Below are 27,639 nucleotides of genomic sequence, written 5' to 3'. Positions count from 1 at the left end.
AAGGTCAGCACTGGGCATATGTCTGGACAGTGGGAACTTGTCAGTTTGACAGGTGTGTTCTCTACCTGCCTTGGCTGACTTGTTTCCCCTCAGGATATTGTTTTCTTTCCACAGATACACAGCACTGCAGTTGTCCTCATCACCTGGGAGCCAGGTGTTGGTGGCATTTCCTTGGTGTTTACTCACAGTCAGTTAAAACATGCTGTGTTTTTTCAGACTTGGAAATGATTGATGGTGCCATTTATCATTGAAAGGACTCAACTTGTTGGTCAGATGAAAATGTAGTCTGAGGTGAATTTCAGAAAACAGCATAAGTCAATCCAGGTTCCGAGGCAAAATTTATAAATGCTGCTGACATTCTTAGACCAGGCAGGTCTCTGGATTCCAGTATGCCATTTGCAACCACCGTGTTTTGACCACAAGATAGCTCACTTAAGTCTATTTGCATAAGTGCATTTTTGATTCCCAGATGTTCTTACCAATGGAGCTAAAATGATTAGGACTCTAAGGAATAACTCCCAGCCTGCCTCCAGTCAATCTCCAGGATCCCTGTTTACTGAAAAACTCCATGGCTGGAAGTTGGGGACTTAGGACCCAAGAGGATCAATCGTGACGCAGACCTGGGTGTTGAGGTTTCAGGTGAGGGGGCTGGAGCAACAGCCCTCACTGGGTATGACTTTGTAGCTCTAACTGACAGTGCTCTTCTGCTTTATCTTTCAGTTAATGACCAGCCACAGCGTCTGTGCTGTGAGCTCCAGCTCTTGCCTCCACGGCTGAGCCACACGCCGGTTGCTGTGCATACCAGCTGAGGTAACATGGCTTGTTGGCCTCAGTTGAGGTTGTTGCTATGGAAGAACCTCACTTTCAGAAGACGACAAACAGTAAGCTTGGGTTTCTCTTGGCTTTCTCTCATGGTTTTGAATTGGGATTGGAGGAGGGAGGAAAGGAAGTCTTGGTTTCCTCAAAGTGATTGGACAAATCTGACCCTGGTAGACACAGGACTATGTGGTTCTGATATGTATGGCCACATAGAGGGGAGATTTGCAACCAGGCAGAAATGTTAGCTTTGGTCTGTGCTTGTTCTCAGGAGTGTCCTAACCTCTGGCATCTGGCACAGAACTGTCCCTAGCCCTACTACTCTTAACTTTTGCTGCAGACCTGGGGGTCACCTGCCTTCTCCAGAAGCACCTAATGAGCCCCTTTTATGTCTGGGAGGGGAAATGACATAAGTCAGTGGTCTAGCTCTTGGATATGTCTGGACCCCTCAGTGTCAATAGAGACCGCAAGCCTGGAGGAATATAACTGAAATTTGTTGCATTTCTGTGGAGCATTTACGCCATTGGCTTTCAGATGAGGCAATAATTCTTTGAGTAATCCTGAGAAGATCATATTTAATGTGACTATGAGTGATGTTTTTCCAGAGAGGAAGGTGAGATCGATAAAACATGGTAGACTCCTTAAAGCTCAAATGTTACCTTTGCTTTTTTACCTGAATATAGATATCTCATCCCATCTCCTGGGCTCCTCTCTGGAGTTCTAACTATGTTTCCTGCACTGTCCTGTTTCCTAACTTGACTGTCTTAATAAAGTTTAACACATCTGTAACCAAAATGATCATCCTTCTTAGAGTGATAAGGGACACTGGGGAGAATTCAAGTCAGTGTTTCTCAAACTACAGTAATACTTGGCCCTTCTTGTAAAAGAATAAAAATGTTAAGGTGTCCTTCCTTGTATTTATAAACTTTTTTTATTTTAATGTTGCTTAAATATGTACATATGTGAAAACTATAAAACTGCTTGTATTTAAAGGCTATTGTGTAATCATGTGATCACCACATAATTACAAATGAAATGCAAACAGAATTGCAAAATCAATACAATTCAAATTCATACTATTAGTGTAGTAAGACAGCTGACTTTGCTTACCTAAAACTAAATTATAAGTAGTAAAGTGAATATGGTAGTGAAGGCTATAATGCTGATCCTTTGAGCTGAAACAGTCTTATATTACTTGTGATAACAATTCAATTCTACAACCATTTTTCCAGTGACCTTCTCTCATCATTCATACATTGCATCTATATCTGTTCCTTTCTCATTAGTCTGCTACAATTTTATTGCTGCCAACACAACCACAAACACAAATATATAAACTTGGGTTTTGAACTCATGTTCCAGAACTAATTATGAAGTAGGCATTCAGAAAATCCAGATATGTTTATTTAAATTTGTTTAGATGACCATTGAAATGAAAACACAAGTGTTTAAAATTCTCGCAAGGAACTGACATGTAATCTTTCAAGAACACAAGAATATATATATATATATTCATAAGAATAGATATGTATAGATATGTTCACATAAGAATATAATATTCTAAGATTCTCTATATAAGAACTTGTATTCAAAAATTTATGTCTGTCTATCAATCATCTATCTCTATTCTAGTATGAGAAAAACTGATTGTTTAGATACAAGTAGGGACCTGAATCCCAAGGTCGCTAGTAAGAGAATAGGAACTAGAGTTACTAAAATAGAATCCTATCTATTTTAATAATAGTAGTAGTAAACCACAATACATAATATTATATAATATAATAAAAGCAAACACTTAGAATGAGTTTCCATGTGCTGTGCACTGAAATGCTATTAAGACCCACCTCATGAAATACTGAAGTACAAGTATTTTTTTGAATTATAACTAGGGAACTTGAGGTATATGTCTTAGCTCCTGCATTGCTAGTCAGACAGGTTGAGGTATATGTCTTAGCTCCTGCATTGCTAGTCAGAAGCACATGTGGGGTTGAAATTCAGATAATCTGACTCTAGAGTTGGGGTTCTAAACCACTTATGTGAAGTTGCTTTTCAGTATATCTTTGTGTATATCTTTCTATCTTGAGTCTCCAAATCTTAGTGTTTTTGAATTCTTCCGTGCCTCTCCCCCTTCCTCCCATGTCTTTTCTCAAATCCTGGCATTCCCAAGCCCTGTGTGTTCATTTTTTTCCTACAGTGTGGTCCAGGTCCTTGCCTCTTCTGCTGGTAACAGCTCACACCATGGGCAGTTCTCTGCTATGATGTGCCCTTTAGCTATTGAGTAGTACAGAGAATTCTATCCTTCTGACAAAAGAAAAGAGCTCTCAAGGGTAATCCAGCCTAACCATTCATTTTACAGATGAGAACATTGAGGCAAAAAGCAGGGAAGGGATTTCCCTAAGGTCAGCCAAGGAATCTGGAGCATAGGGTCCTGGAACAAGAGGTGGGGTTGGGACACCCAGACTGGGCTAGTCTCCACTAGTATTGAGCTTGTTCTTGCTCAATGTTGCTTATGGTTTTTTAAAAAAAAGTTGCAATTCAAGAGATAGGCAGGATTAGTCAAAGGCAATTTGTAGCCTTTGGCAGACTTCTTGTTGAAGGAGAAGATAGGGACTGAACATCTTGAGAGAAGAGCTTATCTAGATGATACATCATACCTGCTAGCTTTTCCTTATTGTCCCCTTCATGATTTCTGAAAGACATGTACTTGCTCAATCAGAAAGAAAGGTTCCTCATTTACTTTTAGGCTGAGCTAGAGGCCAAAGAAATGTGGTTTATTCTGCTTGCAGATGTTTGGATTGTAAGAGCTGGAAAGTTCTGGCCTGTCCCCTGTATAGTTGGTGCAACTGGGGTTTGGGAGAGGGAAGAGGGGTCCAGAGTGGCTCAGTTATGGAAGTAGCACCAGAACCAGCTTCCTGGCACAGGACTTTTACAGCAGGCTTTGCTTTAGCTGCACTTAAAGTTTAATGTCCTTGATTCTATCTGGCTTGAATTTCTAGGTTATGTTGTTTAACGGAATCTGTTAAGGGTTCTGGTGCCATGATGTTAGCATAATCAGAATCAACCCTGCCCATTAGTCAGGAAAGGGTTAGTAGCTGCAGGATAGTGCTTGCCCAAAATGTATGGAAATTGATTGCATGCTTCCCTTCTTCTGATGTCCTGGAGTCTATCCATGTGGCCCCTGAGCTTGACACCATGGATATGCTTAATAACTATTTGCTGAATGTGTGGTGAAAGTATTAAATGGGCCATTAATTTGAAGAGCTCAAAGAGGCTCCCTTGCTCTAAGAACATCATGTACTGCTGCCGGGAAAAAAAGAGAAAAATATGTAAAAGCTGGGAGCTGAACCATATACCCCAGGTCCACTCTGTCGGAAGGCAGGTGGTTGCCCTTTTGCTCTGTATCCTTCTTGGCTGATAAATTCTGGGGACCCCATTGTGCAGACTCATGGGACCATTGATGAGGTTTAGGAACAGGAACAGGTTTCCGCTTTTCCTACTGGGCAAAGAATGCATTGAAACTGAGTTGCGAAAGTTGGGTGCAAAGCTCAGTTTGGGTTCAAAGGAGCAGTTAACTTGTGTGGGTGGTAGTCATTCAGCATAAACAGGGCTTAGGACAGGAAAGACGAGGGGCTTCAGAGTTCTTAGGTTCCTCATCTAGTTTTAGGCTGAGTAGAGGCCAAGGACCCATGGAACAGAGGGGACAGAGTATGATCATATGGCCTTTTTTTTTGGCTTTTGGAATTAATTTTCTCATTATATCTGAGTAGCCCTGTAACTGGGAAATAGGTAATTCTAATTTTCACTTAAATTAAGTGTCAGCATTTGGGCATTATTTATTGACAATAAGCTATCAAATAAATAAAAATGGAACTCCTTATTTAAGAACTATTAGTGAATTTTACAGGGTAGAGTGACACTCTGCATCCCTTCCCCACTTACAGTTTCACGTGATACATCTGATCATTATCTCATCCTAGTTCAATTCTAATTCCAGCATGGTCATTCTATACTTCAAATGGCTTAGGGAAGCATTTCTTTCAAATTGTAATTTCCCCCTCCATAAATGAAGAAAGTTTGAAAAAATAGCATTTATTGTCTCATTTGGATAATATTTATTATCTATATGTGGGACAGCTTGTTGGGTCCACAGGGGTGAATCAGACAGATACGATCCTGTCCTCATAGAACTTACAGTTTAGTGGGGGAGTCAGATAAGAAACACATTATCACACAAATAAAAATACAATTACAGGCTGTGATAAGTGTTACGAAGAAAAAAAATAAACAAATGATAGCATCATTTTAGATAGTACCAGGCAGTGGATAGGCACTTAATTTAGAGTGGAAGGTCATGACATTTAATCTGAGAGTCCTGAAGTTCAAGTGGCATTAGTCAGAGAAATCTGAGTTGAATGGTGACAGCCCATGGAAGAAACCATAATCATCACATGCATATATACCCTTTTATGCACTATTTTCTTTCATTTTACATTATTTGGTATGTATGTTCATATTCTCCAAATAATATTCCTATTTATAATAATGATTCATAATATATAGGCTATATTTTGAAGTTTTGAAAATCCCTTTATACCCATTATCTTTTTAATTTTCACAGCAGTTCTGAGAGGTATGCATTACAATGTGTGTTTCAGAAAGTGAGGAAAGGATTTCAAAAGGAAGGGCTGGATCTTTTGTCCCCAGACCTACTATGGGATGATGCCATTGATTTTTCCCTATAACTTTATTGTAACTCATCAGCATGGTTTTGATTTTGTAAGCTCATACTCTATTTGCAACATTTAGGTTGTTTTCAGTGTTTTCTGGTATAACTATGTAATTACTTACATACATAGTTATATAGCTATGTAACAATGACTGTAACTACAAACTATAAAGATTTTATGCAGATAGCTGTATATATTTGTATTATTTCCTTAGGGTTAGGCTTACTGGGTCAAAGTGACCTTCGGAGTGTATGAGCAGATGTCCTCCCCAAGATCAAACTCATAACAAAAGCCAACACAAAGCTTGAGTCCTTACTGTTCTGGGAGGGCAGACCTGGTTTAGAAAATGGTTTTTCCCTCTAGCGTTTGTTTGATTTGCTCTTTAAGATTTCACTTTAACTTTTCCAAACCTGAGTGAGGTATATAGGCTTAAAATTAATTTTTCTTCACCATTCATATTCTGTCATTCAGAAGCTTTTATTAAACAGTGATTCCTTTAGTTATTACTGGGACATTTATCAAAATGTGATCTGTATCAGGGCTTACTTCAGGGATGACTTTGGGCTTATCCATTTGGTCATTTGATAAATGTTTTTATTTTTATGTTGATTTAGCCCAGAGTGTGCTGTTACTTTGAACATTTTGAGGTTTGGGGAAGCTCATTGTCCCACACTTCCCTTTTTGCCTCTCAGAATATTCTTTGATGTTTTTATCTATTTCTTCTCCCCACTGAATTTACCTTATCAAGCGCCAAAAAGTATCCTGTCCCTATTTTAATGCTCTGGAGATGCTTACGTATGCATGGAGACATTTTTTGGTTGTTTGGGTCCTGGATGGGGATGGTTATTGTTGCTCGTATCTAGTGGGTAGTGGCCAGGGATGCAGTAAACATCCCACAGTTCATAGGAGGGCCCCACACAGCAATTATATGGCCTAAAATGTCCATAGTTTGCTGTTAAGAAGCTCTGCTCTGGCAGTGTTTGCCTAGATTATTTCCACGTTAGAGCTAAGGAATAATGAGCTGGAAAATGTAAAGCAATGCTTTGGTGCTCCCCAGGGCAGCTCAGCATAGCAATTCACTTAAATATCTGAATGATTATTTTAATAGCCAACATTAAAAGAAAGCTGCTCAATTTCTGACCCTGGTGAAAGCACTTTCGAAACCAGTATTCCAGTCCATCTGCCCTACCTCATGGGCTGGGGAGGTGTGATGGTGGGTGGGCAGGTAGCAATGTAAGATTAAAGGCTTTTTGTTAGGGTTTTATAGCTATAAAGCATCAGTCTTATTTCCTAGTTGTTTATAAGGGTCTGTGTGAAGGAAAAATGCTACCTTACAGGTGGGGGAGAAATCTGATTTTGGTGATGACAGCAGATGACATTCCTGGTAGAAGTCAAATTAGAGTTCTGGAAGGAGGCTATTAGGCAATGATACCTAGAATACCCTCCTAAATTTAGAAGGTGAATCCTATTTTCAGTGCCAGAAATAATTTTAGAGGCCCAGAATAAAAGGGTATACATTAAATTTTGTCTCTCATGGAGTTCTCTGGTTTGGGTGATAGGAACCTTGAAGGCAGTCTCTTCATTGTTTTGTAAATGTTAGTGTCTCAGCTTTTGCAAGGGCTTTGAATGGATCAAGAATTTAGATACTTGGGGTTGTTGGGAAGAGGATATAAGGAGGTTGGGGTATATCGTGGCAAAGAGCCAAGATCCACACGTTGGACAGGCTTTGAATTCTGGCTCTTCCATTAACTAACCTTTATTCTTGTGCAGTTTATTAACTCTGACTTTCAATTTCCTCATATTTAAAATGGGCATTATAATAATACTAATGGGTTTATTTGAAGAAAAATGAGTATATGTAAAACACTTAGAATACAGATCTATAGTAAACCCTATTTAAGTGTTAATCATTATTGTCAGTCTTTTTCTTATTTCTTTCCCTGATCTGCTTATATCCACTTACTTCAGTTGCTGAAAGTGATTTGTATGATTTTTTGGGTGTCCTTTGTTATCAGATGTGGGGGCTGCAGAGATGTCTAGGATTTCTTTGGTTCAGATCAGTGCCCAGAGGGAATAGTGAATGTTAGGCTCTTTTTAAGTGGTCATTTTAAAAGGTCATTGTCCCATATTTATCTCTGTGAGTGGCAACAAGATGGGTGTAAGAGCACAGAGGGATTTTAGTGCTTTTACCCAGGGTCTAGGTCATCACTGTCTGAAGCTTAGCTTCTTCATTCCTAACATGGTAGTAATATGATTTACCTTCCAGAGTTATTGTGAAATTTATGTTACAAGTGAGATCAGTAAAATCTCTGGCACACAGTAGGTGCTCAATATTGACTGTAACTATTGTAAATCTAAAGCTATTATAAATCTACAGGCCATGAGTTTATTTATCTCTTTGAAACACAGTGATGTTTAGGCCATGCTGCCTAGTTGGGGCCATTTTCTACCTGGGTCACGTAGAATTTCATGTGGCCTCCAGAGCTGGACAGAACTGGCTATTAATCTCAATCCTGCCTCAGTCTAGCTGTGTGATTTACCCTTCCTTGAGTTTAGCTTTGTTGATAAAGGCTGGAAGTAGTAAGGTTGTTCCATCACAGGGTTGTTCTGATTAAATGAAATAATCCATACATAGTGTACCTACTACATATTAGACTCTACGGAAATGGTAGCTAATCTTTATCCTAAAAATGCAAATGGTATCTTCAGAGCTCCATGCTTATTGATTATTTATCTTCCCTTATATGTTTCATTTAATTTTGCTTTTTTTTTCCTGAGTTCATTTCTGTATTCTGAATTCATTCATAGTCATGCTATTTTTAAAAGTTTTATTCTGTCTCTTATATTTGTAAGTAACTTAGATGTAAGTTTGGAATGCATACACTTTTTTTTTCTGCTTTTTTCATTTAATATTACATGATTAATAGTGTCTGGATTGCATTGCATAATGTTGAGTAGATGTACCTTAATTTAATCATTTTTTTCTATTGCCATGCAATTAAGTTGTTTCCAATATTTTGCAATTACAGTGTTTGAGTGAATAACTTCATGTATATAGCTTTTTAAGATTTTACATTTAGTTCCATAGGATGAATTACATGGAATAGTATTTGGTCAAAGGGGATAAACATGTCATTTGAAAGTATGGGCAAATCACTTTACCAAAGGATTCAACTGATTTATATTTATATTTCTTTATTATTTTACCAACTCCAGACCATTCTCTTATTCAGTTAACATTTCTTAAGCAGGCTTAGTAAGAAGAAAGTGACAGTGGGGGAGAAGTATGACTATAGATTGCTGGCACGTGCTGATAAGGGCCATAAATATACTGAGTATCTGGGGAACTCTGACAGGGAGCTCCAACTCAGCAGATACAACTCACCAGCAGCTGAATGGTGAAGGACTTTGTACTGCCCCCAGCTTTCTCCAGTCCTGGGTGCACACAGGTCATCAAATATGCGTGCATTTCCATTGTCACTTAAAAATTTTTTCTTTGGGTTTTCCAAAGCCTAGTAGCATTAGGCAGCCACTTTAACTTTTGCATTCATAGTGTGCTCTGTCTTATTTCCTATTCAGTGTCAGCTGTTGCTGGAAGTGGCCTGGCCTCTATTTATCTTCTTGATCCTGATCTCTGTCCGACTGAGCTACCCGCCCTATGAACAACATGAATGTAAGTATCTTGAATATCCTGTGTGAGACTTAACCATTGGCAAGCAAAAGCCAGGGAATAGGCTTGGGCTAAATTTGACCTTTTCCAAGACATCTTTAGGAAACACTGCAAATGGTGTGGAGCAGAAAATCTAAGCTTCCAGTTTTTTTTTTTTTTTAAGAAACTGTGAACTTAGGAAACTATTATCGATTCTAGTGAATGGTGATAATAGTAATTATAACAATAGCCAACATCTGTTTCATACATTTTATATCATGAAAGTGAAACAACCATACTGATAATTCAGAAAGTGGTGATTAAAGAAATGCCCTTAGGCATGCCTTAACACCACTGTCATCTGGTCCCTGCCAGTCTTTTTCATTTCCATTATGTCTTTATTACGCAAATCATGAAACATGTAATTTTAAGTAGCATTTGCGTAAGACTCAGATTAATGAATATTATTTCATTTGATTCATAACAACCATGTATAATAGACTTTATTACTGATTTTATAATAGACTTTATCTTTACTTTAATATTTTGTTAAGTAAATTGTGGCTCAGAGAAGTGCAGAGACTTGTTCAAGTTCACACATCTATAAAGTGACAGATGAAGTAAAGCTTAGGTCATCTGACCCCCAATAATATGTTTGGATAATAGCCTTTACAGTAAGCATCGAGGTAAAGTCAGGGCTAAAACACAAACTCTCGATGTCAGGCTAGCTGAATTTGATTCCTGGCTTCAATTTTTGCTAGGTTTGTCACCTCAGGCAAGTGAATTATCTTTTTAGTACCTGAGTGTCATCGTCTCTATAAAAGGGGAATGGTAACACCTACCTTATATCCTTGTCTTGAATGTGTGCTCATGCTCACTGGGTTACTCACTATATGGACTGACATCGCAGCAGTGTCTCAGTTGAAAGAACCAAAGCTTACGTAGGAGGTTTAGTTATTGCTTTGCCCCAGTGACTTTTCCCACCTTTAAACATCTCCACTCACACCTGACCAGCCCCATAGATTTGCAGGATACTTTTCTTCATGGAGGAGATGGGACTAGAGTCACCATTTAATTGTGTTCTTGGTCTTGGTTCTTGTTTCCATCACTCTTATAGAACATAGCTGCAGTTAGTTACCTACTAATTTGCTAGTACACATTATAATATTTAAGTTTAGTAGTAAAACCTCATGAGCATTCTCCCAGACATGATTTGTGATTTCACCAAAAAGGAAAAGAACATAAAATAAAATCTGCACTCAATTTGTGTGCCTGGGAGGTAATTCTTCTTTCTCTTTTAGAACTCCAAAGAGTTTTTGCTGATTGATAAGCAAATGAATATTTGATTTTTATATAAGCATTACCCTAAGTTCATGTTTTAAGGAAAATCTAGCCTTTTCATTTGCTATGCTCTTCTCTTTCTGGAATGATCACAAACAGGCAAGATAGTGTAGTGGAGATAGCATAGACTTTGGCATCACACAAATTGGAGATTGGATCTTGGCTCTGCCACTGCCAAGCCTGTGATCTGGGGAAAATTGTTAAATTTTAATTCAGATACCTCTGTATCTAGACCATTGGTCTCAGAAATGTTGTCAACTTTCTATACCTGTAGAAGGAAGATAAGACTTTTCCTTCCATTTATGCACTCCTTGCAAACTTAACCTGCTGTTTTCTCCATGCTCTAGGGACCTAGTTGGAAGAGAGTTTGGGGGTGTCTTTTCTATGGGAACAAAGGATTGGTGTATAATTCTTCCCCATAAATCTTTCCCATTGTGATCCACAGCCTCTGAGGGCCTAATAAATTCCCTGGGTCCTGGAAGTTTATTATGCTATTTAATTGTCATCTTGTGCACCCAAATGCCAAGTTCTCATCTGGCTTTTGCTTGCAAATAGGGTGGGACACAACATACATGAAAGGTTTCTGCTTCATCCATCAATGCATTGCCTGAAATACCTTTACTTCCCACTGCCCTGTGCTGCCTGGATGGACACCACCCTGTCCTTGGTGCCAGTATCTCTAGGAGGTTAAAGGGGAGAATCCCTTGGTCCTTCGAGTATTTGGTTGGGTTGCATAAATCTCTGCTGAATGAGGGGCAGCTGACTTAGGCAAGGGACCTTGTTTGATTTTCCTTGACCTTTTAACAGAGAGATAAGGAGGTTAACTGAGTAAATGTTCAAAAGGCCAGAGTCCCTGCAGAGGGTGGCTGCAGTGATCAGATCTTGTTACATCCTTGCTTTGGATGTTCCATTTTTGGCTGGAATATGGAAAGAAGTAAAAAGAGAGATGGGCACCAGTACTGAAATGCAAAGTGTAGCAAGTCCTGGATGTGGGTTAACTTTTGGGGAGATTCTGTTAGCACAGTTGCACAGACATAAAAATCCAACTAAAACGGGGGTTCTGCTTGGAGGACGGTGGCAGCTGTGAGATGGGAGTGTTCCTGGCTAGACAATAGCAGAGTAGGTACGGTTGTAGTCTCACCATCACAGTGCCTCAGTTATCCTAATAGGCCTGTTCATTGAGCTGTATGCTCTGCCAGGCACTCTGCTACATGCTTTGCCTGTAAGAACTTGTGGGATTTTCAGCACAGCTCTGTGAAGTAGATCACATTTTTACAACTATTTTACAGATGAGGAAACGGGATTAGGGATTCAGGGGCTTGACCAAAGTTGCTGCTTAATGAGTTGCAGAAACTAGATGTGAATCCCAGCTGGTCTTATGCCAACGTCTGTGAAACCATCTGGGTCTTTGCCAACTAGAGCCATAGTTTTATTGGTCTTTAACTCTTTCAGGGTCACAGGTAACCTTGAGAATATGGTGAGAGCTGGAGGCTTGGCCTTTCTGTCCAAAGGAATTTGCACATGCTTGGGATTCCAGTTAAGAACCCTGGTTGGAGGAGGACATGTTGATCTTAATGCTCATTAGTAGCACCTTTCCATGGCTGACTGCCACACACCACACTCTGCCTTTGATACCTAGCAACAGCCCAAATACACCCAGTCATTCTCCTTGTCAGAAGCTCTTCTGTAATGAAGGCAGAGGAGAGAAAGGAGATGGCCTATTAGATGGACCTCGTTGCTTTGATGAGACACAAAACAACCACACCAGTATAGCCTCACAGCTGACACGTCACTCCAAGTCTCTGCTTCGTAAATGGCCCAAGGAGCTTGTGAGCTGAGAGAATGTGAACCTAACATATGATTGGCCAACAGAGGACAGTACTAGGGGGAACTAAGGAAAGCTGGAATGTAAAGGTTGCTACAGATTTAAGGAAGGGGGCTTGGATTAGGCTCCCAGAGATATGGGTTCTACTCTCCATTTTGCTCATGGACTTCCTGAGTGTTCATCAGCTGTGGTTTCCTTTTATCTTCTCATGGTGCCTCTTTGTGGTGTGAAACAGTTGGGTTAGATCATCCTCAGGGCCTCTCTAGGTGAGTTAAAGATGAATCATTGAGGATCCAGTACTTGCTGCGCATCATACGCTTGATGTGTATGATCTTGTCTCCCCTTCTCGTCCCCTCTCCAAGGTTGCTATCATGATTCCCATCCTACGGATAATGTTGTATAGGTGAAGAACTGCTATCTGCTGCCACGTTTCAAACTCAGTTGGTGGCAGGTCCCTAGAATATGGAGAATGGGACAGATTTAGAATGAAATAGTGTGTGGGTAGCATCGATAGAAGTAAAGATTCTTTCCTATTAAGTCCCAAAACTGCATCAAAGAACTAATGTTTCTCCTTGTGTTTTTCGTCTCAATTCCAACAGGCCACTTTCCAAACAAAGCCATGCCCTCTGCAGGAACGCTTCCTTGGATTCAGGGAATTATCTGTAATGCCAATAACCCCTGCTTCCGTTATCCGACTCCTGGTGAGGCTCCTGGGGTTGTTGGAAACTTTAACAAATCCATGTAAGTACCAGATCAGGTTTTCTAGCCCTAACTTGTCTATCTTAATATTTTCCTTCCCTTCTCATCCTCTGGGGAATTACGAGTGGTTGGACTTGAGTGAAGTTGCTTTGGTAAAAGTTTGTGTGGTAACATCAGAAAAATATGGGACAGGAGAGTTGCCACTAGGATTTTGGTTTTGTATTCCTGGCTCCAGACTTCAACACCAGACACAAGTATAGACTTAAGCAGTGTTTGCCAAAGGAGACCGTAGAGTCTTTGAATGCATGGAACTGTGCCATGAGTTGGAATGGACTAGGGGCTGTAGGAGATGTACCAAGTCAGTTTTAAGGAGCTGCAGTGGGGGCAGGTAAGGCCAAGTATAATGTTCACACATCTCAGGCCTTAGCCTTCATGGGCCCCATCTTCCATGTAAAAGTATTAAAAATTTTTATCTATAATTGTGTTATTATAAAGATGAATATACGCCAGCTTTCATTCATTCTCATAGATATTCATTCTTAATATATTAATTTTAAAAATTCTGACTTTAAAGGAAATTAAAACTTATTTTTGTGATTCCTAAGAGGATCCTGAGCCCAGGTACTATGCCTACTATGTCTCATGGATAAATTGGCCCTGGGGGTGTTTGTGCATGTGTGTCTGTGTGTATCTGTGTGTGTTAACAGTTGGCTGTGCAGATGCATGGTGAAATGCATTTGGGGCAGGGAGGTGGGTGGGTGGTTATAGTGACCTGGGTGTGGGGAGCAATAGGAATGGGCCAGAGCTGGTGGTGGAGGACCTAGTGGCCAGGCTGGTGACAGGCACTTCTTCAAACTGTAGAGGCAGTTGACCTAACAAGGGCTTTTCTGTTTTCCTGTCCCTCCTGCAGTGTGTCTCGCCTTTTCTCAGATGCTCAGAGGCTTCTTTTATACAGTCAGAAAGACACCAGCATGAAGGACATTCACAAAGTTTTGAGAACATTACAACAGATCGAGAATTCCAGATCAAGTAAGCGAAAGCCTTCTATATATCAGTTTATAATTGGAAATTGATCTTTATCAGGAGAGATGGCAGTCCAAGGGCCTTGGGCTTGTTCCTTTTAGCTGTTCCTCACCAACTTTCCTCCTCAGTGGCTGGGCTGCAAGGCCTCTCTGCAAGAGCGTTTGAGAAGAAACTAAGCAAGTTAGTTGTATCAGACTATGAGTGAACTGACCTCCTCTGGGGAAACAAGAAACATTCCCAGAGAGGAATAGTACAGACTTGGAGTTAGGGCCAATTAGTGCTGCTACCAACTTCATTTTTTTTTGGAGTTGGCCATTGCATTACAGTGAATCAACACTCTTATAATGGGATATCTCTATGCATTTAAGAGCAATGAAAACTGCAACTTCATGTGGATAAGAGAAAGTTAAGCATTTATTTCTAAAAGGAAAATACAATTCTTCTTTCCCCCTAGTCATTTGATTTAGTCTGATGGGCATTTGAACTCTGATCTTTAAAAAGTGAAATTTTTACTTTTGGTCTGTAAGTATCCAGGCAATTTATTGCATGCCATTTGGAAGTGTCTAAGGAGCAGGCAGTTTGCTGACCGAGTCATTGGCTGCAAAAGTCACAGAGCAACCTGCTAGGCCATTGTCTAACAAGTGGCCAGTCTTCTCTGGAGGCAATGATGATGTGCATGGTCTGTAGAGAATCTAAAAGCAATATGGAGGCTGACCAAAAGTCGATCTGGTTTTTATTATCACCATACACTGGTGGTTCTGAACAATGTCAGTGATAAATTATAACTGCTGTCACTATTCCCAGAAAGTACTTTTTATTTAGTTTAGTGTTTTGGGATGCACGGGGTGGGCTGGCCTTTGCTGAGACACCTCCCAGCTTGTGATCAATCCACTCGGCAAAAGCAGAAATGGCAGTAAGTGCTGGAATTTGAACCAGACTTGGCACTTTTTCTTAGGTACATAGAACTGTGCGTCCCCGGGCAGGAAGAGAGGCAATAGGACAGTGTTGACCTAATGACGAAGGGAGGCAAAATGGGGGGTGGGCACAGAAGATGTGTGGATTCACATCGGAGAGGGGTGTGGCTGTGCCTAGACTGTGGGATCAGCTTTGAGGAGCTTCCCACTGGGCCCTTCTTGGCCACATGTCCTGGCCATCTGGACACTGTTTCTTGGCCCTGTAGGTTCCTGGTCCTGTACATATGTGTCTGTCTGTCCCTGTCCAGCACAGTGAAAGATGGCAACCTTCAGTCAAAGCATCAGTCCTTCCTAATCTGCTGGAGAGCCCTGGCCTGGTAGACCAGAGGCAGAGCTTGGGTTATTTCTTCTAAGACAGGATCTATTACCTTGGTGAGGATATATAACTTTGTAGTTTTGACTTTGTGAATGATCATTTAGCCCCTCATAGGATTGTTGTTAGGAATAAATGAGAACAAAACATTTAATTGTTTAAAACAGCATCTGGCACATAAGAAGCACTTAGTGAATATGAGCTGTGCTTATGTTGGGGTGGTGATATCTGATGTGCCAAGTCATTTAATCTCTGTGAGCCTTAATTCCTCAGCTAGAAAATAATAGGTAATTTGCAATATAAAACCTAACACAGTATCTGGAACATACTATATATTTGATAAGTGGGAGCCAATATTATTCTTAAGTGACAGTAATCTATTTCTGAGCACTGGCCTTGCTCTTCTTCCTCTCAGCTCATGGCTAAAGAAATAAACTAACTGATGGAGGTGAGATGTTGAACAGAGTTTAGGTCTTACTGGAAGCTGCCTTAGACACAACTATTTTTCATTGTTGAGCAACAGACAACTCAGTCAGCTTGGTACAGAGAAGCCAAACCTGTATTCAAAATTCTTTCTCTGCACAGCTCTGAGGAGAGAAGGTTTCTTTTGATTTTTATTGTGTCATACTAATGCTTATTACACATTTCTCCATTCATTCAATGCCTTTATCTTTCTGCCCTGAAGCTATTCTTAAATCTTTCCACCTTTTTTTGCTTGTCTTGCAGCACAGAGCCAGTCTGTACTCTTGAGGGAAAACCACAGAAATGTTACCACCTTTTAGATGGAATCAGTAACATTTTGCTGAATTTGAGTAGCTCTCTAGATTTCAGAGGCTGGTGTATGTCAATGTACATCCTGACTTGGATTTGTGTTTATGTTGATACCCCAACTGACAGTGTGATGGGCTTAGGCCTCTTTGACTGGTATTTTCAGGTTTGGGAGGCACCTTGGAGCTGGTGTGGTTCACAGTCCTGCCTCATCGGTCTCTTCTACCGCACACCTACTTCCTGAGATAGCAGCTACTTCCTGAGATTGCATACAGCAGCTCTGACGATCAGAAATCCTCACTAACCAGCTATCCCTTCCAGATAAGAGGCTTATTCTGTTTCCTGTGAAAATATTTAAAAACGTCTCTTGTGTTTTATCCCCTCTCTTCCCAAAGTCTCTGATTTTTCTAGGCTAAATGTCCCTCCATTCCTCTTCTGGTATGTTTTATTCCCTGATTTCTGCTTCTCCTCTGGTTGTGTTTCAGTATGTCTATATCTTTCTTGAAGTTTATCAAAAACCACCACAGTATTATGCACTGAGTAGAAAGGGACTTTTGCCTCCTTTGTTCTGAGCACTATATTTCTTTTATTGAAATCTGAGATTGCATTAGTGCTTTTTGGCATCCACGTCACACTGTTGACTCATTTTCTGTGTGCAGTCAACCAAAATTGCAGAATCTTTTAAATATAGTTTTGCCAGTTACTTGTTCTCCATTTTTAATTGTGCTATTGGCTCTTTGAACCTAAAGAGAAAATGTCTCTTTTCTAGCATACATTTTTAGCATCCTACTAAAACCATGTTAGATTCTGATTTTGCCAGGTATTATATTGGCTGTTTCTTATTGTTTCCTGTCATGTGGGAATTTGATAAATAGTTCGCTTTGTTCTCATTCAAGTCACTGATCATTGTGGGATCAAGGCCTGAGGTTTGGATCAGTCTGTTGGAGACTAACCACCTCTCTGGTCACTAGTTCCCACGTTCCTACAGATCTACCAACCTGTGTTATCATCAGTGCTAGACCATGGGGCTCCTGCTTCTGTGATCTAGTTGGAGGGTGTATCCTGTTTTTTCTTCAATTTTGTACCTGCTAAATCCATTGCACTTAGATAATTTGTAGAAATGGGGCTGTCTATTCAAATATCTCCTTGAGGTCCATGGTTTCCTGGGCCAGGGCATTTTTTTTATTTCCACATCTTTGCTGAGACTTTAGAAGCAATCTAATGAATTGATTGATTCAGTTGTCTGACTAATGTATACTGAACACCTAATATATGCCAACTACTCTTCTAGGTACTGGGTCACAGAGTTGTACAAACAAAAGATGGTTCCTTTGTTTATAAAGAATATCTATTCTAGAAAAGAATCTGATCCAGAGAGGGGAAGTGACTTTCCCAAATTTACACAACCACTGAAGGGATATTCAGGGACTTGAAGATAGCTAGGCCTCTACTGGTACATGCAGTTCTCTTTCTACAGTGCTATCTTGTGTGTTCTAATAATCTTCCAACTGGGAAGGCCTCCAGTTTTAAGAATTAAGTTGTGGACCAGTGTAGTTACTTTTGAAACCGTACTAGTGAAAAACCCACATAGGAAGGCTTACTCAGGGGTCTTACAAAGTTTTCTCATCACTAAAAGTTTTTTTTGACATTATTTTCTTACTAAACCATAACTAGGATGAATGGTGGCTAAATAAATGTTTGTGATCAGTGTGAAGAGCATTTGTTCTTCTTAAATCTATATTGTTACTGCAACCAATGGAAATGTAAAAATTGGATATATCTCAGAAAATCTGGGAAGGTTTTAGATTCTTTGTGAGATACCACAAGGATGACTATCCTGCTGAGTGAGTTTTTTGTGGTATCTGAGATGTTTTCAGGCAGTACACAGGTGAGAACTTTTAGTTTTAATCCGTATTAATATCAAGTTGAAATTTCATAGCTATTGCTTAGAAGGATATTAAATAGAAAAAAATAAAGTTCATTTAAAGAATACATCTTTTTATGTGTACATAGTAAAACTAGTGAAAGTGGTTTCTAAATGATTGAAGATTGGGAAATGTTGGTGAAAGAAAGTGGAGCTTTGTATTAAGGTTCATTTCGAGAACAAATTCAAGCTCTATCAGTTATGTTTGAACCTTGGGAATATTTTAATTTTTTCTGACCCTCAGTTTATCTGAAAAATGGAGATTAACTGCCCTGAGGGTCATCAAGCATTAAATCAGATGCCATCTCTGAATGACGGATAGTGGGTCATAGCACAGAGGTGACATACAATAAATCTGAATTGGTTTGCCTCCCCTACTCTTCCTGGCTGTTTGACCTTTGCCAATTTGTTCACCCTCTCTGGGGCCTCCGCTTTCCTTCTCTCAGAATTGAGACTTTTCAAAACAACCTGACAAGGTCTCCTCTTGGAAACTTGATTTGCCTTGGATGAGGCTCAGCTGGGACCACACAGTGAAGTGATCTGTCCCTTAGCCTGTGGCCTTTTGAGGACAGGACTGGGCCTTGCTTGTGTCTGTGTCTTAAGCAGCACACAATAGCAGGCACATGGTAAGCAGTCAGTAAATCTTTGTGGAATGAAGGTGAGAGAAAATAGCCATGTTTTTTCATTCACAGAGGATTTTAAGGGTCAAGTGAAAGCACTTTGAAAAGTGTAAAATCCTGGCACGTGTATTTGTGGAATTGATTCCCCTGTGTGAATCCAAGTCAACAGGGCTCTAAATGAGTAATAATGACAGAAGCTCTTAAAACAGTCTTGGCTTTCTTTCTTCCGTAAGGATTACCTTCCAGAACTTTACTGTAAGGGTTGCCATGAAGCCAGGGCCTAAAGTGGATTTACTGAGAAGCTCAAAAACTTTCACTTTCATAGTTCCTATGGTTCTAGGTTCCAAGACCCGGGTAGGGATCTTAGCACTCAAAAACTGCCAAAATAGGCTATTTTAAAAATTCTTTTTCTTAAAGAGAATTCCTTCTCCCAAATTGTGTCAGCCTCAGGTCTCACAAACCTATCTCTGGCTCTGCCAGAGGCTTTGGGAAGGCAGGAAGAAGTCCTCTTTCTCAGCTCCTTCCTTTGTCTTGTGCTTCAGCCTTGCTGACCACTCCAGGTCACCTGACTCCTTTGGTGAATCTGGCATTTTCACGTGGGCTAAAGAGCAGGCAGGTAAGAGCTAAGGCTCCCCACTGGGGCTACTCAGATCAGGACTGGGCTAGATAAGATGTCTCTTTGCTTTCTTCTTTGTCTCTTCTGCTACCTCTTTAGCTACTTGAGTGCAATGCTTAGTGAAACTGAACATGCTCATTACCTTTCATCTTGCTGAACATTCCTGCTCAGAAATCCACTTTTCTACAGTGCCTTGCTCCTCTTGCAAATCCTGTAATTTTGACTGCAGACTCTCCTACATCTTTTATGGGTCCAGACCCTTCTTGAGTTTGCACCTTAGGTATTGGTTAGGTTCTCCTACTTGACTTGAAGTTGGGAAATGCATATCCTGTGGCAGAAGCTTCTTCCCTTCCTGGGCTGGGCCAGCCTCACATCCCCCATGGAATAGTTTCCCAGTTTGCCACTTGTTTCCCATTTCCATATTAGCTGATGCCTTGTCCTTTGCTACATTCCATGGCTCCTCCCTCAGCCTCACCATTGCTCATACTGACCTAGGGACAATTCTTAGGCTGAGAGGTACTGTGGAAGTTCTCTGTTATGGGCTATTGTTGGCATCATTGAGGTCTGTGGTGTGACTGGAATGCCGATCCCCAACCTCCCCTATGTATGGGGCTCAGCAACTTCCATCCTCAGTTAAGATGTTAGCTCTCCAGGTGTCTGGTCTTGTCCCTAATTATAGCCACACTGATGCTTTTGAAACAGAATCCCAGTGGGTACTCAATGGGATTCCAGAAGGTCATTTTCTGGACCTGCTAAACTGGGCCAGGCTAGTTAGGTGGGACAGTTGAGGGATGGCTTTCAGACTTTCCCTTGGGGCTGCCGTATCTTACAGTCTGGGGATCCATGTACTGAACTCCAGGTGAGTGGCACTCCTCATGAGAATTGTGCTGGCTGAAACTGGGTAGTGTACTCCTACAAGGCCTCTCCCAATGAGGACTAGGGTCTCAACTCACCTTCCACAGTCCTTGATTTAGCAGTTTCTGAAATACCTTTTCTCCAGGATAGAGCCTTCTGATAGTTATGAGAACTTTGCCAGGAAAGAACAGGGAGGAACTTTGGGCATTTGTCATTGGGCTAGAGATGTCTCTCTGGAAGATATCCCACATCGTTGAGGTCAAGAGTTGGCAAGGGGAGGCCTGGAGAGGAGTGTCAGGGTAGCGCGGCATGCATGCTGACATCCTCACTCGGGTCTGGAGCTTTTCCATCCCTTCTGCTGGATTGTTGGGTGTCATTTTTAGTATATTCATAGTATAAATCTGCTTTGTTTGGCCCTACAAATCTGGCCTTTTTGGTATGGCTCTGACTGAGACTTTTGTGGAATAAGTCCCAAGGGTTATGCTGGCTTTTACTTCCGGAGAAGGGGCATTACTTTCTGGTTGTTGGATTTACTGGTAATACCGAGAACTTACTATTTGGACTTTTAAATCTGCTTTGATCTTTGAAATTTAAAAAGACATGACCCCCTAGCCCACGGGGCAGGCTTAGTGACATGGCAAGGGAGTGGACCATGCAGGAAGGTTCGGGAAGCGGATATAAAATTATCAGCTTGTAAACATCCACTGTGTGGTACAATTTAGTGTTAAAAGACTTGGCAGCCAAGCTGCTTTGGTTCAAATTTCAGCCCTGCTGCTGACCAGCTGTGTGACCTTAGATAATTCCCTAGCATCTCTGTGTCTTGTTTCCTCAAAATGAAGATGATAAGCCTCTCTAGGGGATGTTTTGGAACATTAATGAGCTAATAAGGGCAAAGCTTTTAGTACCCTATATGGTACATACTAAGTATCAGGCTTGCTGTACTTTTGTTTTGCTGTACAGCCCTCAGGTGAGGCTTTTTATGCACATGAAGGAGCTGAAGTTTAGAGAGGCCAAATAATTTGCTTTAGGATGCACAGCTGGCAAGGGGCAGGCATTGAACTTAGAATTCCAGTTTTTTTGTACTGTTAGCACATCCTAATGAGAACAGTCTAGGGTAGCCAGAAACTTCCCCAAGGTTACAGGACACTGGGTATGGATGGGCTGGGATCGGAAAGGAGACAAGAAGTGCCAGACTTCCTCTACTTCCTGCCTTTATGGGTAACAGACACTGGTGGGCTGTTCTCTAAGTCCTGTCTAGAAAGAACACCCTGTGACTCACAGCTGCCCTCCTCCCCCATCTGCCCCTCCTTCCATTTGGGCAGCTGCTGAGGTTGAGGATGTAGCCCCAAACTTTGTCTTCTGTTCTTGTGGGGCCCCCATGTTTCATCTTGTTGGGAGATCAGATGACATATGTGTCAACATTATGTCATCAAATTGGAAATTCCTTGAAATCTTTGCATGATTGTAGTGTGTATTCTGTGTGCACTAATCAAGCTTTCTGATATGGGGCCTTAGAGCACAGTATTTTGCAAGTTTTCTCGGAGCTGTCAAGCCAGTCTGGGACTTCCCATCCAGGGAAGGAGCCCGGTGCTAGCTACGCCATATTCAGGAAATTGTAATGCTGCACTCCTGTGTTGAAATATTGCTTGAACTAAGTTGAATCAAAGGTCACCTTTATCCTGACAGGAATAGAAAGCACAATTGCACTCACTTACAGGACAGCACATTCTCCACCATAGTCAGATTGCCTTTAAAAAGTTTGGATTGTTAAGAAAAGTGTTTGATGTCTCCTGCTTTTCCACCAGAAGATTTATTTACTGTGTGGGCAGCAATGATCAATTTGGGAGTCCAGTTTGTTTCTCTGTGAAAGCTTCCCTCATGGGCCTGTTATCACTGTGGCGTTGAGACACAGAAGGGCAGTCATAGAATTAAGACACTTTGTCCAACAGACTATGTTGCTCTAGGTAATGATGCCATTTCACATTTGAATAGATTGTTATGTTCAAGGCTTCCTACAGTGCCTGCAGTGTGGTATTATTGTCCCTGTTGTATTGAGGGGAAACTGAGGCTTGGAAGGGTTTTATCTGTTGTCCAGGGTCACTGAGTAAAGCTGTGGGTATGTATGACCTCAAGGCTCAGCATCTTCCTGCCGCTGATTCCATGTCATGTTGCCTAATTCCAATATAGGAATCATGGGTGACCTCACTTGCTTTGGCTGCAAAAATCACAGTAGGACATTTATAAGTGTAATACCATCCATAGCATTCTAATACAGTGGAAAGGGACAATATTTTGGAACCAAAGTTTGTTCAGATTTACAAACAGAACTTGTTTGTTCTGTGACCTTGAGCAGGAAATGAACTTCCCTGAATCTTTTTCCTCATTTGAAAATGGGATTAGTAATGCCTTTCTTGTAAACTTGTTTTAGGGATTTTAGAAAACGATAATGTTTTTGATGCGGGGCAACTGTTAATCACCTTCCTCTACCTACAAAGCACTAACTACCATGTCCTTGGACACATTTTGTTAATTGTAAAAGTAAGAAAAATTAAGCAATTTAGATAGTATCTACATTAACAATTCTGGAAATTCCAAATCTGGAAAGAATCCCTTCTTAGCCCCGAACTCACAAACTCATCTTCCCTTCCTTTCCTGTGTTCCTGGGCCTTATTCAGGACCTTGAAGGCAGATTCTAATCTCATGCTTCATGGTGTTAGGAGCATCTGGTCTCATTTTTAGTAAAGAACCAAGTGCCTCAAATTTTCTTTTCCTTCTTCCAGATCTTTTGGTCTCTGCTCTTTCTATTTGATTCACTCTTTCTTGTTTCCGGACACTGGGTTTCTTCATACTTTTGACCTCTTTGTTCCTTGCTTTTCTGGATGTCTTCTCCTACTTTCCACCCTTCTGGCCTTTACAAAGGGTTCTCCATGCAGTTTTCAGCTATTTTCTTGCTTTGTCCAACACTGACTCCACTTTGGGGCTGGTGGTACCTCCTTAGTGTTACCTTTCATTTCCTTCTGGGCTTCCAGAGGTGATATGACTTTTGTGCCTGTCACCCCCATGGCCTCAGGAGAGCTCCTGGCCAGTGTGAACGAGCCGCCCTTGTTGCCTGGGGCCATAGTCTCCATAGGCTCTTTGGCAACCTGGTTACCCTTCAACTTATCAACTGATATAAGTCCTCATTCCAGGGGCTACCAACCTCCTCACCTACCTACCTTGCCTACTTCTCTATGAGATGCAGGTGTGCTGGGTGGAGCTGGGGAAAGAGTGTTCCTTTCCATCCCCCTCTTTCAGTGATGACTGATGCTGAAGTGACATAGAGGGCTAGAGGCCATAACTCTGCTTGCCTACTCCTCTTGGAAGGGAAGGGCAAGGATGAGTCTTTATATATCGTCTATTTTGTTACAGAAGGTTCCCTTCAAAGGATGGAGAAATATTGATACTTTGAACCACAGGATTAGTGATTTGGGTTTAATAGCCCCTTAAAAGCTTGTTGAATGAATGCAGGTTCCCACCACGTGTAGAACATGTGGTTTCCAAAGTTATGGTACTCCCATTGGTATTAAGAGGACTCTGGCTTCCCTGGTGCTTGCCTCAAAGGGTTCAAGGAGCACTGCTCTAAATATTCTGGTTTCTCTTGAGAACCTTTTACATAATTGTCATCTATGACTTTATTAATACATTTGGAACTTGTTTAATTTTCAGCTTTTACTTTCTCTTGTATTCTATCCAGGTCATTCCTTACACACTATTGTCATTAGTGTTTGCCTCGCCCATACCCCTAGTAAAGCAGACTCCATTTATGGAAAAAGGGACACTAAGAGAGCCTAAGTGACCTTCCCAAGGCCACATAGCTGGAAAATTCTGGAACTGAGCTTTGAACCAGATTAGCCAGATTCCAGGACCTAAGATTGTTTAGGTGTGCCCTGGTATCCCTCATAAAGCTTTCACTGTAGAGAAGGAAACTTTGCCTGGGTTGGGAACCCCAGACCAGATGAAACTGAGGTTGTGTGTGCACCAGCTCCCAGCCTCTTCTTAACTGCCCTCAGGAGTGATCCAAGGAGCAGCCAGGTCATCCTGCTTTCCCCCCCTTCTCCAGGGCCCTGAACTTCCCGCAGAACCTCTGATCTTCCCAGAGAGGGTTCAGTCATCTCAGGGGAGTAGGCAGAAGCGTGCCTTGAAGAACAAAGTGGAGCCCTAACATCAAGAAAACAAACCCAAACAAAAAATACTCAGAAGATAACCTGAGTGTGTTTGTTACTTGCCCTTTCATAGCAGAGAAATTTTTAGGTCTTGTTTATATGTCTGGACAAGCTTAGGCTCAGTAAAGCCAAGAGTTAGAATTTGCCTCCTGGCTCCTCCAGCACATCCTCTATATGACAGACTAGATCTGGGGGACCCTCCTGGGGTTCTTTTAAAAAGTTTCTGGGCCTTGGCTGCTGACAAGGTCTCTTTCTCCACTTCTTTTTTTCCCTTTGCCTCCTCCACCCACTTCTCAAGCAGCTGATTGCTGTGGTTGCTTTTCATGTTGAACAAAAGAGACTACAGCAATCTTGAAACTCGAGCTGGGGACTGGAGGGCACTGACCGAGAATAACCCCTGCCGGCTCTTGGGCTCTCTCACTGAGGGCTGCTGAGGGCTTCCCTCCTCTGCCTTCCTGCCACCACCCTTTCCTCCCTCCACCTCTCTCCTTCCTCACTTCTTCTGCTGAGCTGAGGCAGGCTGGAGAGAAACAGAAGGAACACTAAATTTCAAGAAAGCATCCCCTGCATGCAGGGTCTCTCCGCACCACAAACCTCTACCCACTGTGGAAATGATTCCTTAGCTTGATCAGAGAAGCCTAGCCCAGAGGATTGGCAGGAAGCTGAGGGTTTTGTCCTGTTCTTCCCAGCCTACAAAGACACATTTCGCTTGTTTTGTTCTTTAGACTCCAAGCTCCTGAATTTTTTTTTTTTTTCTCTCCTTTCTTTCCTTTGCTGTACCTACTGCTCTGAAAGCAAAGCTCTCAGGAAATGGATAGACACCATTTGCTCCTCAGGCACAGTTGAGCAGAATAAGTATTTTGGTCCATATTGAAGCTATTAGGCAGGAAAGCTCTCTTGGCCTTTCGCTGCACAGTGACTTTTGTCTTCTCTGCCGGCAACAGGGACAAATGATTAATTTAGTGAGCAGCCCTGCTCCTAACTCCGCTGTGTTCTATGGCAGCACTTATAGCCTCAGTAACCCCTATAAACACCTGCGGCTGTCTGCTCTTTCCCTCTGCAGAGTATGTTCACGCTCTAGTTCTTTGTTTTCATAACAACCTGTGAATGTTGTTAGCCCCAGTTCATGTCCGAGGAGATGTAGGTTCAGAGAAATTAAGAAAAGATAATACAATTAGGCAACAGCAGAGCTGGGACTTGAGTTCAGATCACCTGATGTCAGAGCTAGTGCTGATTTCCCCTCTCCCATAGTGTGCCTTTCATTACTATGAATATGAAGACCTCTGAGATCTTCTTCTCATCTACACATTTTACACATAAGAAAATTGAGTCATGTCAGCTCACTTGGGCAAAGTTAAATGGCTAAGTGACTTTTTTTCCACTCAGTGTTCCCTGTCTTGCCTTCAGTTACTGGACTTTCTTACTGGTCCTCTTCTGCTTGTGCTCTTCGTGGCAGTCGCTTTGTAGATGTGGTGATTTCCATTGATTCTCTAAAATCTAGGCTTTCTAGATATATTCCTCAGTGATGTTCTAAAGAGATAAGTCAGCTTCAACCTAACAGACAGTATCAACAGAAATTATTTAATAATTGTCCCACTCAGTAACTCATTCAGGCAAATAATCACCCTCCTTCTCCCCCCGAACCAGGCAAATGCCTCTCTCTTCACACACACACACACACACACACACACACACACACACACCCCTTAGATCATAAATCCAACACCTCAACTTAGTCACCTTTGTGTTGTTATCTGTTTTAAAAGCTTATATTTTAGGGTCAAATTAGCAATGAAGCTAATGAGATCATTCTTTTCTGAGCAGTGATATGGTAGTAGTCATCCTTCAGTAAGCACTTGGCTTGCTGTCAGGCATTATCCTGGACATTCAGGGGATGTTTTCTCACTTAACCCCCCAGCTCACCCTGTGAGATGCTACTGTTATCTCCATTTGTCTATGGATACTTCTCTACACTTCGTTTCCAGCTTCTACTCATCTGACTTTCTTCTTGTCCTGGGCTGATGCAGCTGAATGGGCTCAGAGATACTCTCGTGTCATCTTTACCTGGTTTGTTTCACTCTTCCCTAACCACTACAAGGTGAATTTGCTTTTCTTTAATTGGCTGTTTCCCAGATCACCACAGTTGATTAACTTATTCATCCATTTGTAGTCATTCATTTCTTCTCCATGAAAGGCACTGCTGAGCTTTGGAATCACAAAGTTCTGGCCCTCAAGGCATTTCTGTTCTTCTGAGGAGAAAGGCGTGTAGCCAAGAAAACTGCGGCCCCATCTGTGCCATACCTGGGGCAAGCACAGGATGCTATCAGGGCATAGGGGAGGGTCACCTAAACTCGCTTGAGGGTGGGAAAATCAGGGTGGCCTTCCTAGAGGAGATAGCTCATGGGCCAAGTCATAAAGAAGGGGTAGGCTAAGAGGATAAGGGCTATTTCAGATATTTGACCTTCTCAACATTCTTGACTTTATGGATTTGCCTGCCTGCAACATAGTGAAGAAACAGATCAGAGACACACCACTACCCTCTTCTGAGCTTTAACCCCCAGCCCATGTTCTCTTCCCATCCTACTCCCCATATCTTAAGTTTTAAGGAACATCTTCTTTCTATATTTATGTGCTTCTTGGTTTATGTATTCACTCAACAACATTTATTGACAACCTTCTATGTGCACAGCACTGTAACTATAGGGTGGCCTGGCCCCTACTCCATGAGAGGCCTAACCCTCATCTTGGAGAGACTCCTCCATCAACTGTCTTCCTCATCTCTCTTGCTTTATTGATTTGCCTCTTCCTCTCCCTGTCAGCCTTGAAAGTTCTGTGAGGGCAAGGACTGGATTCTTACCTTGCTCTCACAGACTTTTCTCTAGACTTCTTTATGGTCTAGTGTGACCGAGTGAAAAAAAAAATCTTTCTGAACAATCACAAACTTAATATCATTTATTGAGCACCTACCATGAGCCAGTTGCTGCTCTTCATGCTTACATGTGAATAGCTAATCCTCACGTCTTCAAATTGCTGTCCTTCCCACTTAGGTAAGAAAACTTGGGCTCAGGAAAGCAAAATGAATTTCTTAAAGCCAGCTTTAAAACATCAAACTTATGTTTTCCTGGTCCCACACCCCTGATCTTTCTGCCACACCATTGTTTAATTTGACTGGAACCACTGGAGGAATTTTATAAGATTCTGATGCCTGTGTCTTAGCCCCAGAGGTTTTGATGAGCTGTTGGGGGCTGGGGTGTGTGTGTGTGGCCTGGGATTTGGGATTTTTGGAA

The 27,639-nt window shown here is 41.5% G+C and overlaps 1 protein-coding gene across 1 annotated transcript in view; it reads left to right on the top strand.

Annotated features, from left to right (window-relative positions):
• Window positions 1–815: 815 nt before the first annotated feature.
• ABCA1 (ATP binding cassette subfamily A member 1) overlaps window positions 816–27,639 on the top strand; it is a gene marked incomplete at both ends in the record, with an annotated part of 92,686 nt that continues 65,862 nt past the window's right edge. The window contains 4 exons of the mRNA XM_084237175.1: window positions 816–881; window positions 9,123–9,216; window positions 12,958–13,099; window positions 13,968–14,086. Coding sequence (XP_084093301.1) covers window positions 816–881; window positions 9,123–9,216; window positions 12,958–13,099; window positions 13,968–14,086 — 421 coding nt within the window. The remainder of the gene's footprint in view (window positions 882–9,122; window positions 9,217–12,957; window positions 13,100–13,967; window positions 14,087–27,639) is intronic.

Source organism: Talpa europaea (assembly GCF_964194135.1).
Source record: "Talpa europaea genome assembly, chromosome: 7".
Taxonomy (NCBI): domain Eukaryota; kingdom Metazoa; phylum Chordata; class Mammalia; order Eulipotyphla; family Talpidae; genus Talpa; species Talpa europaea.
This window is presented reverse-complemented; position numbering and strand designations above follow the sequence as displayed.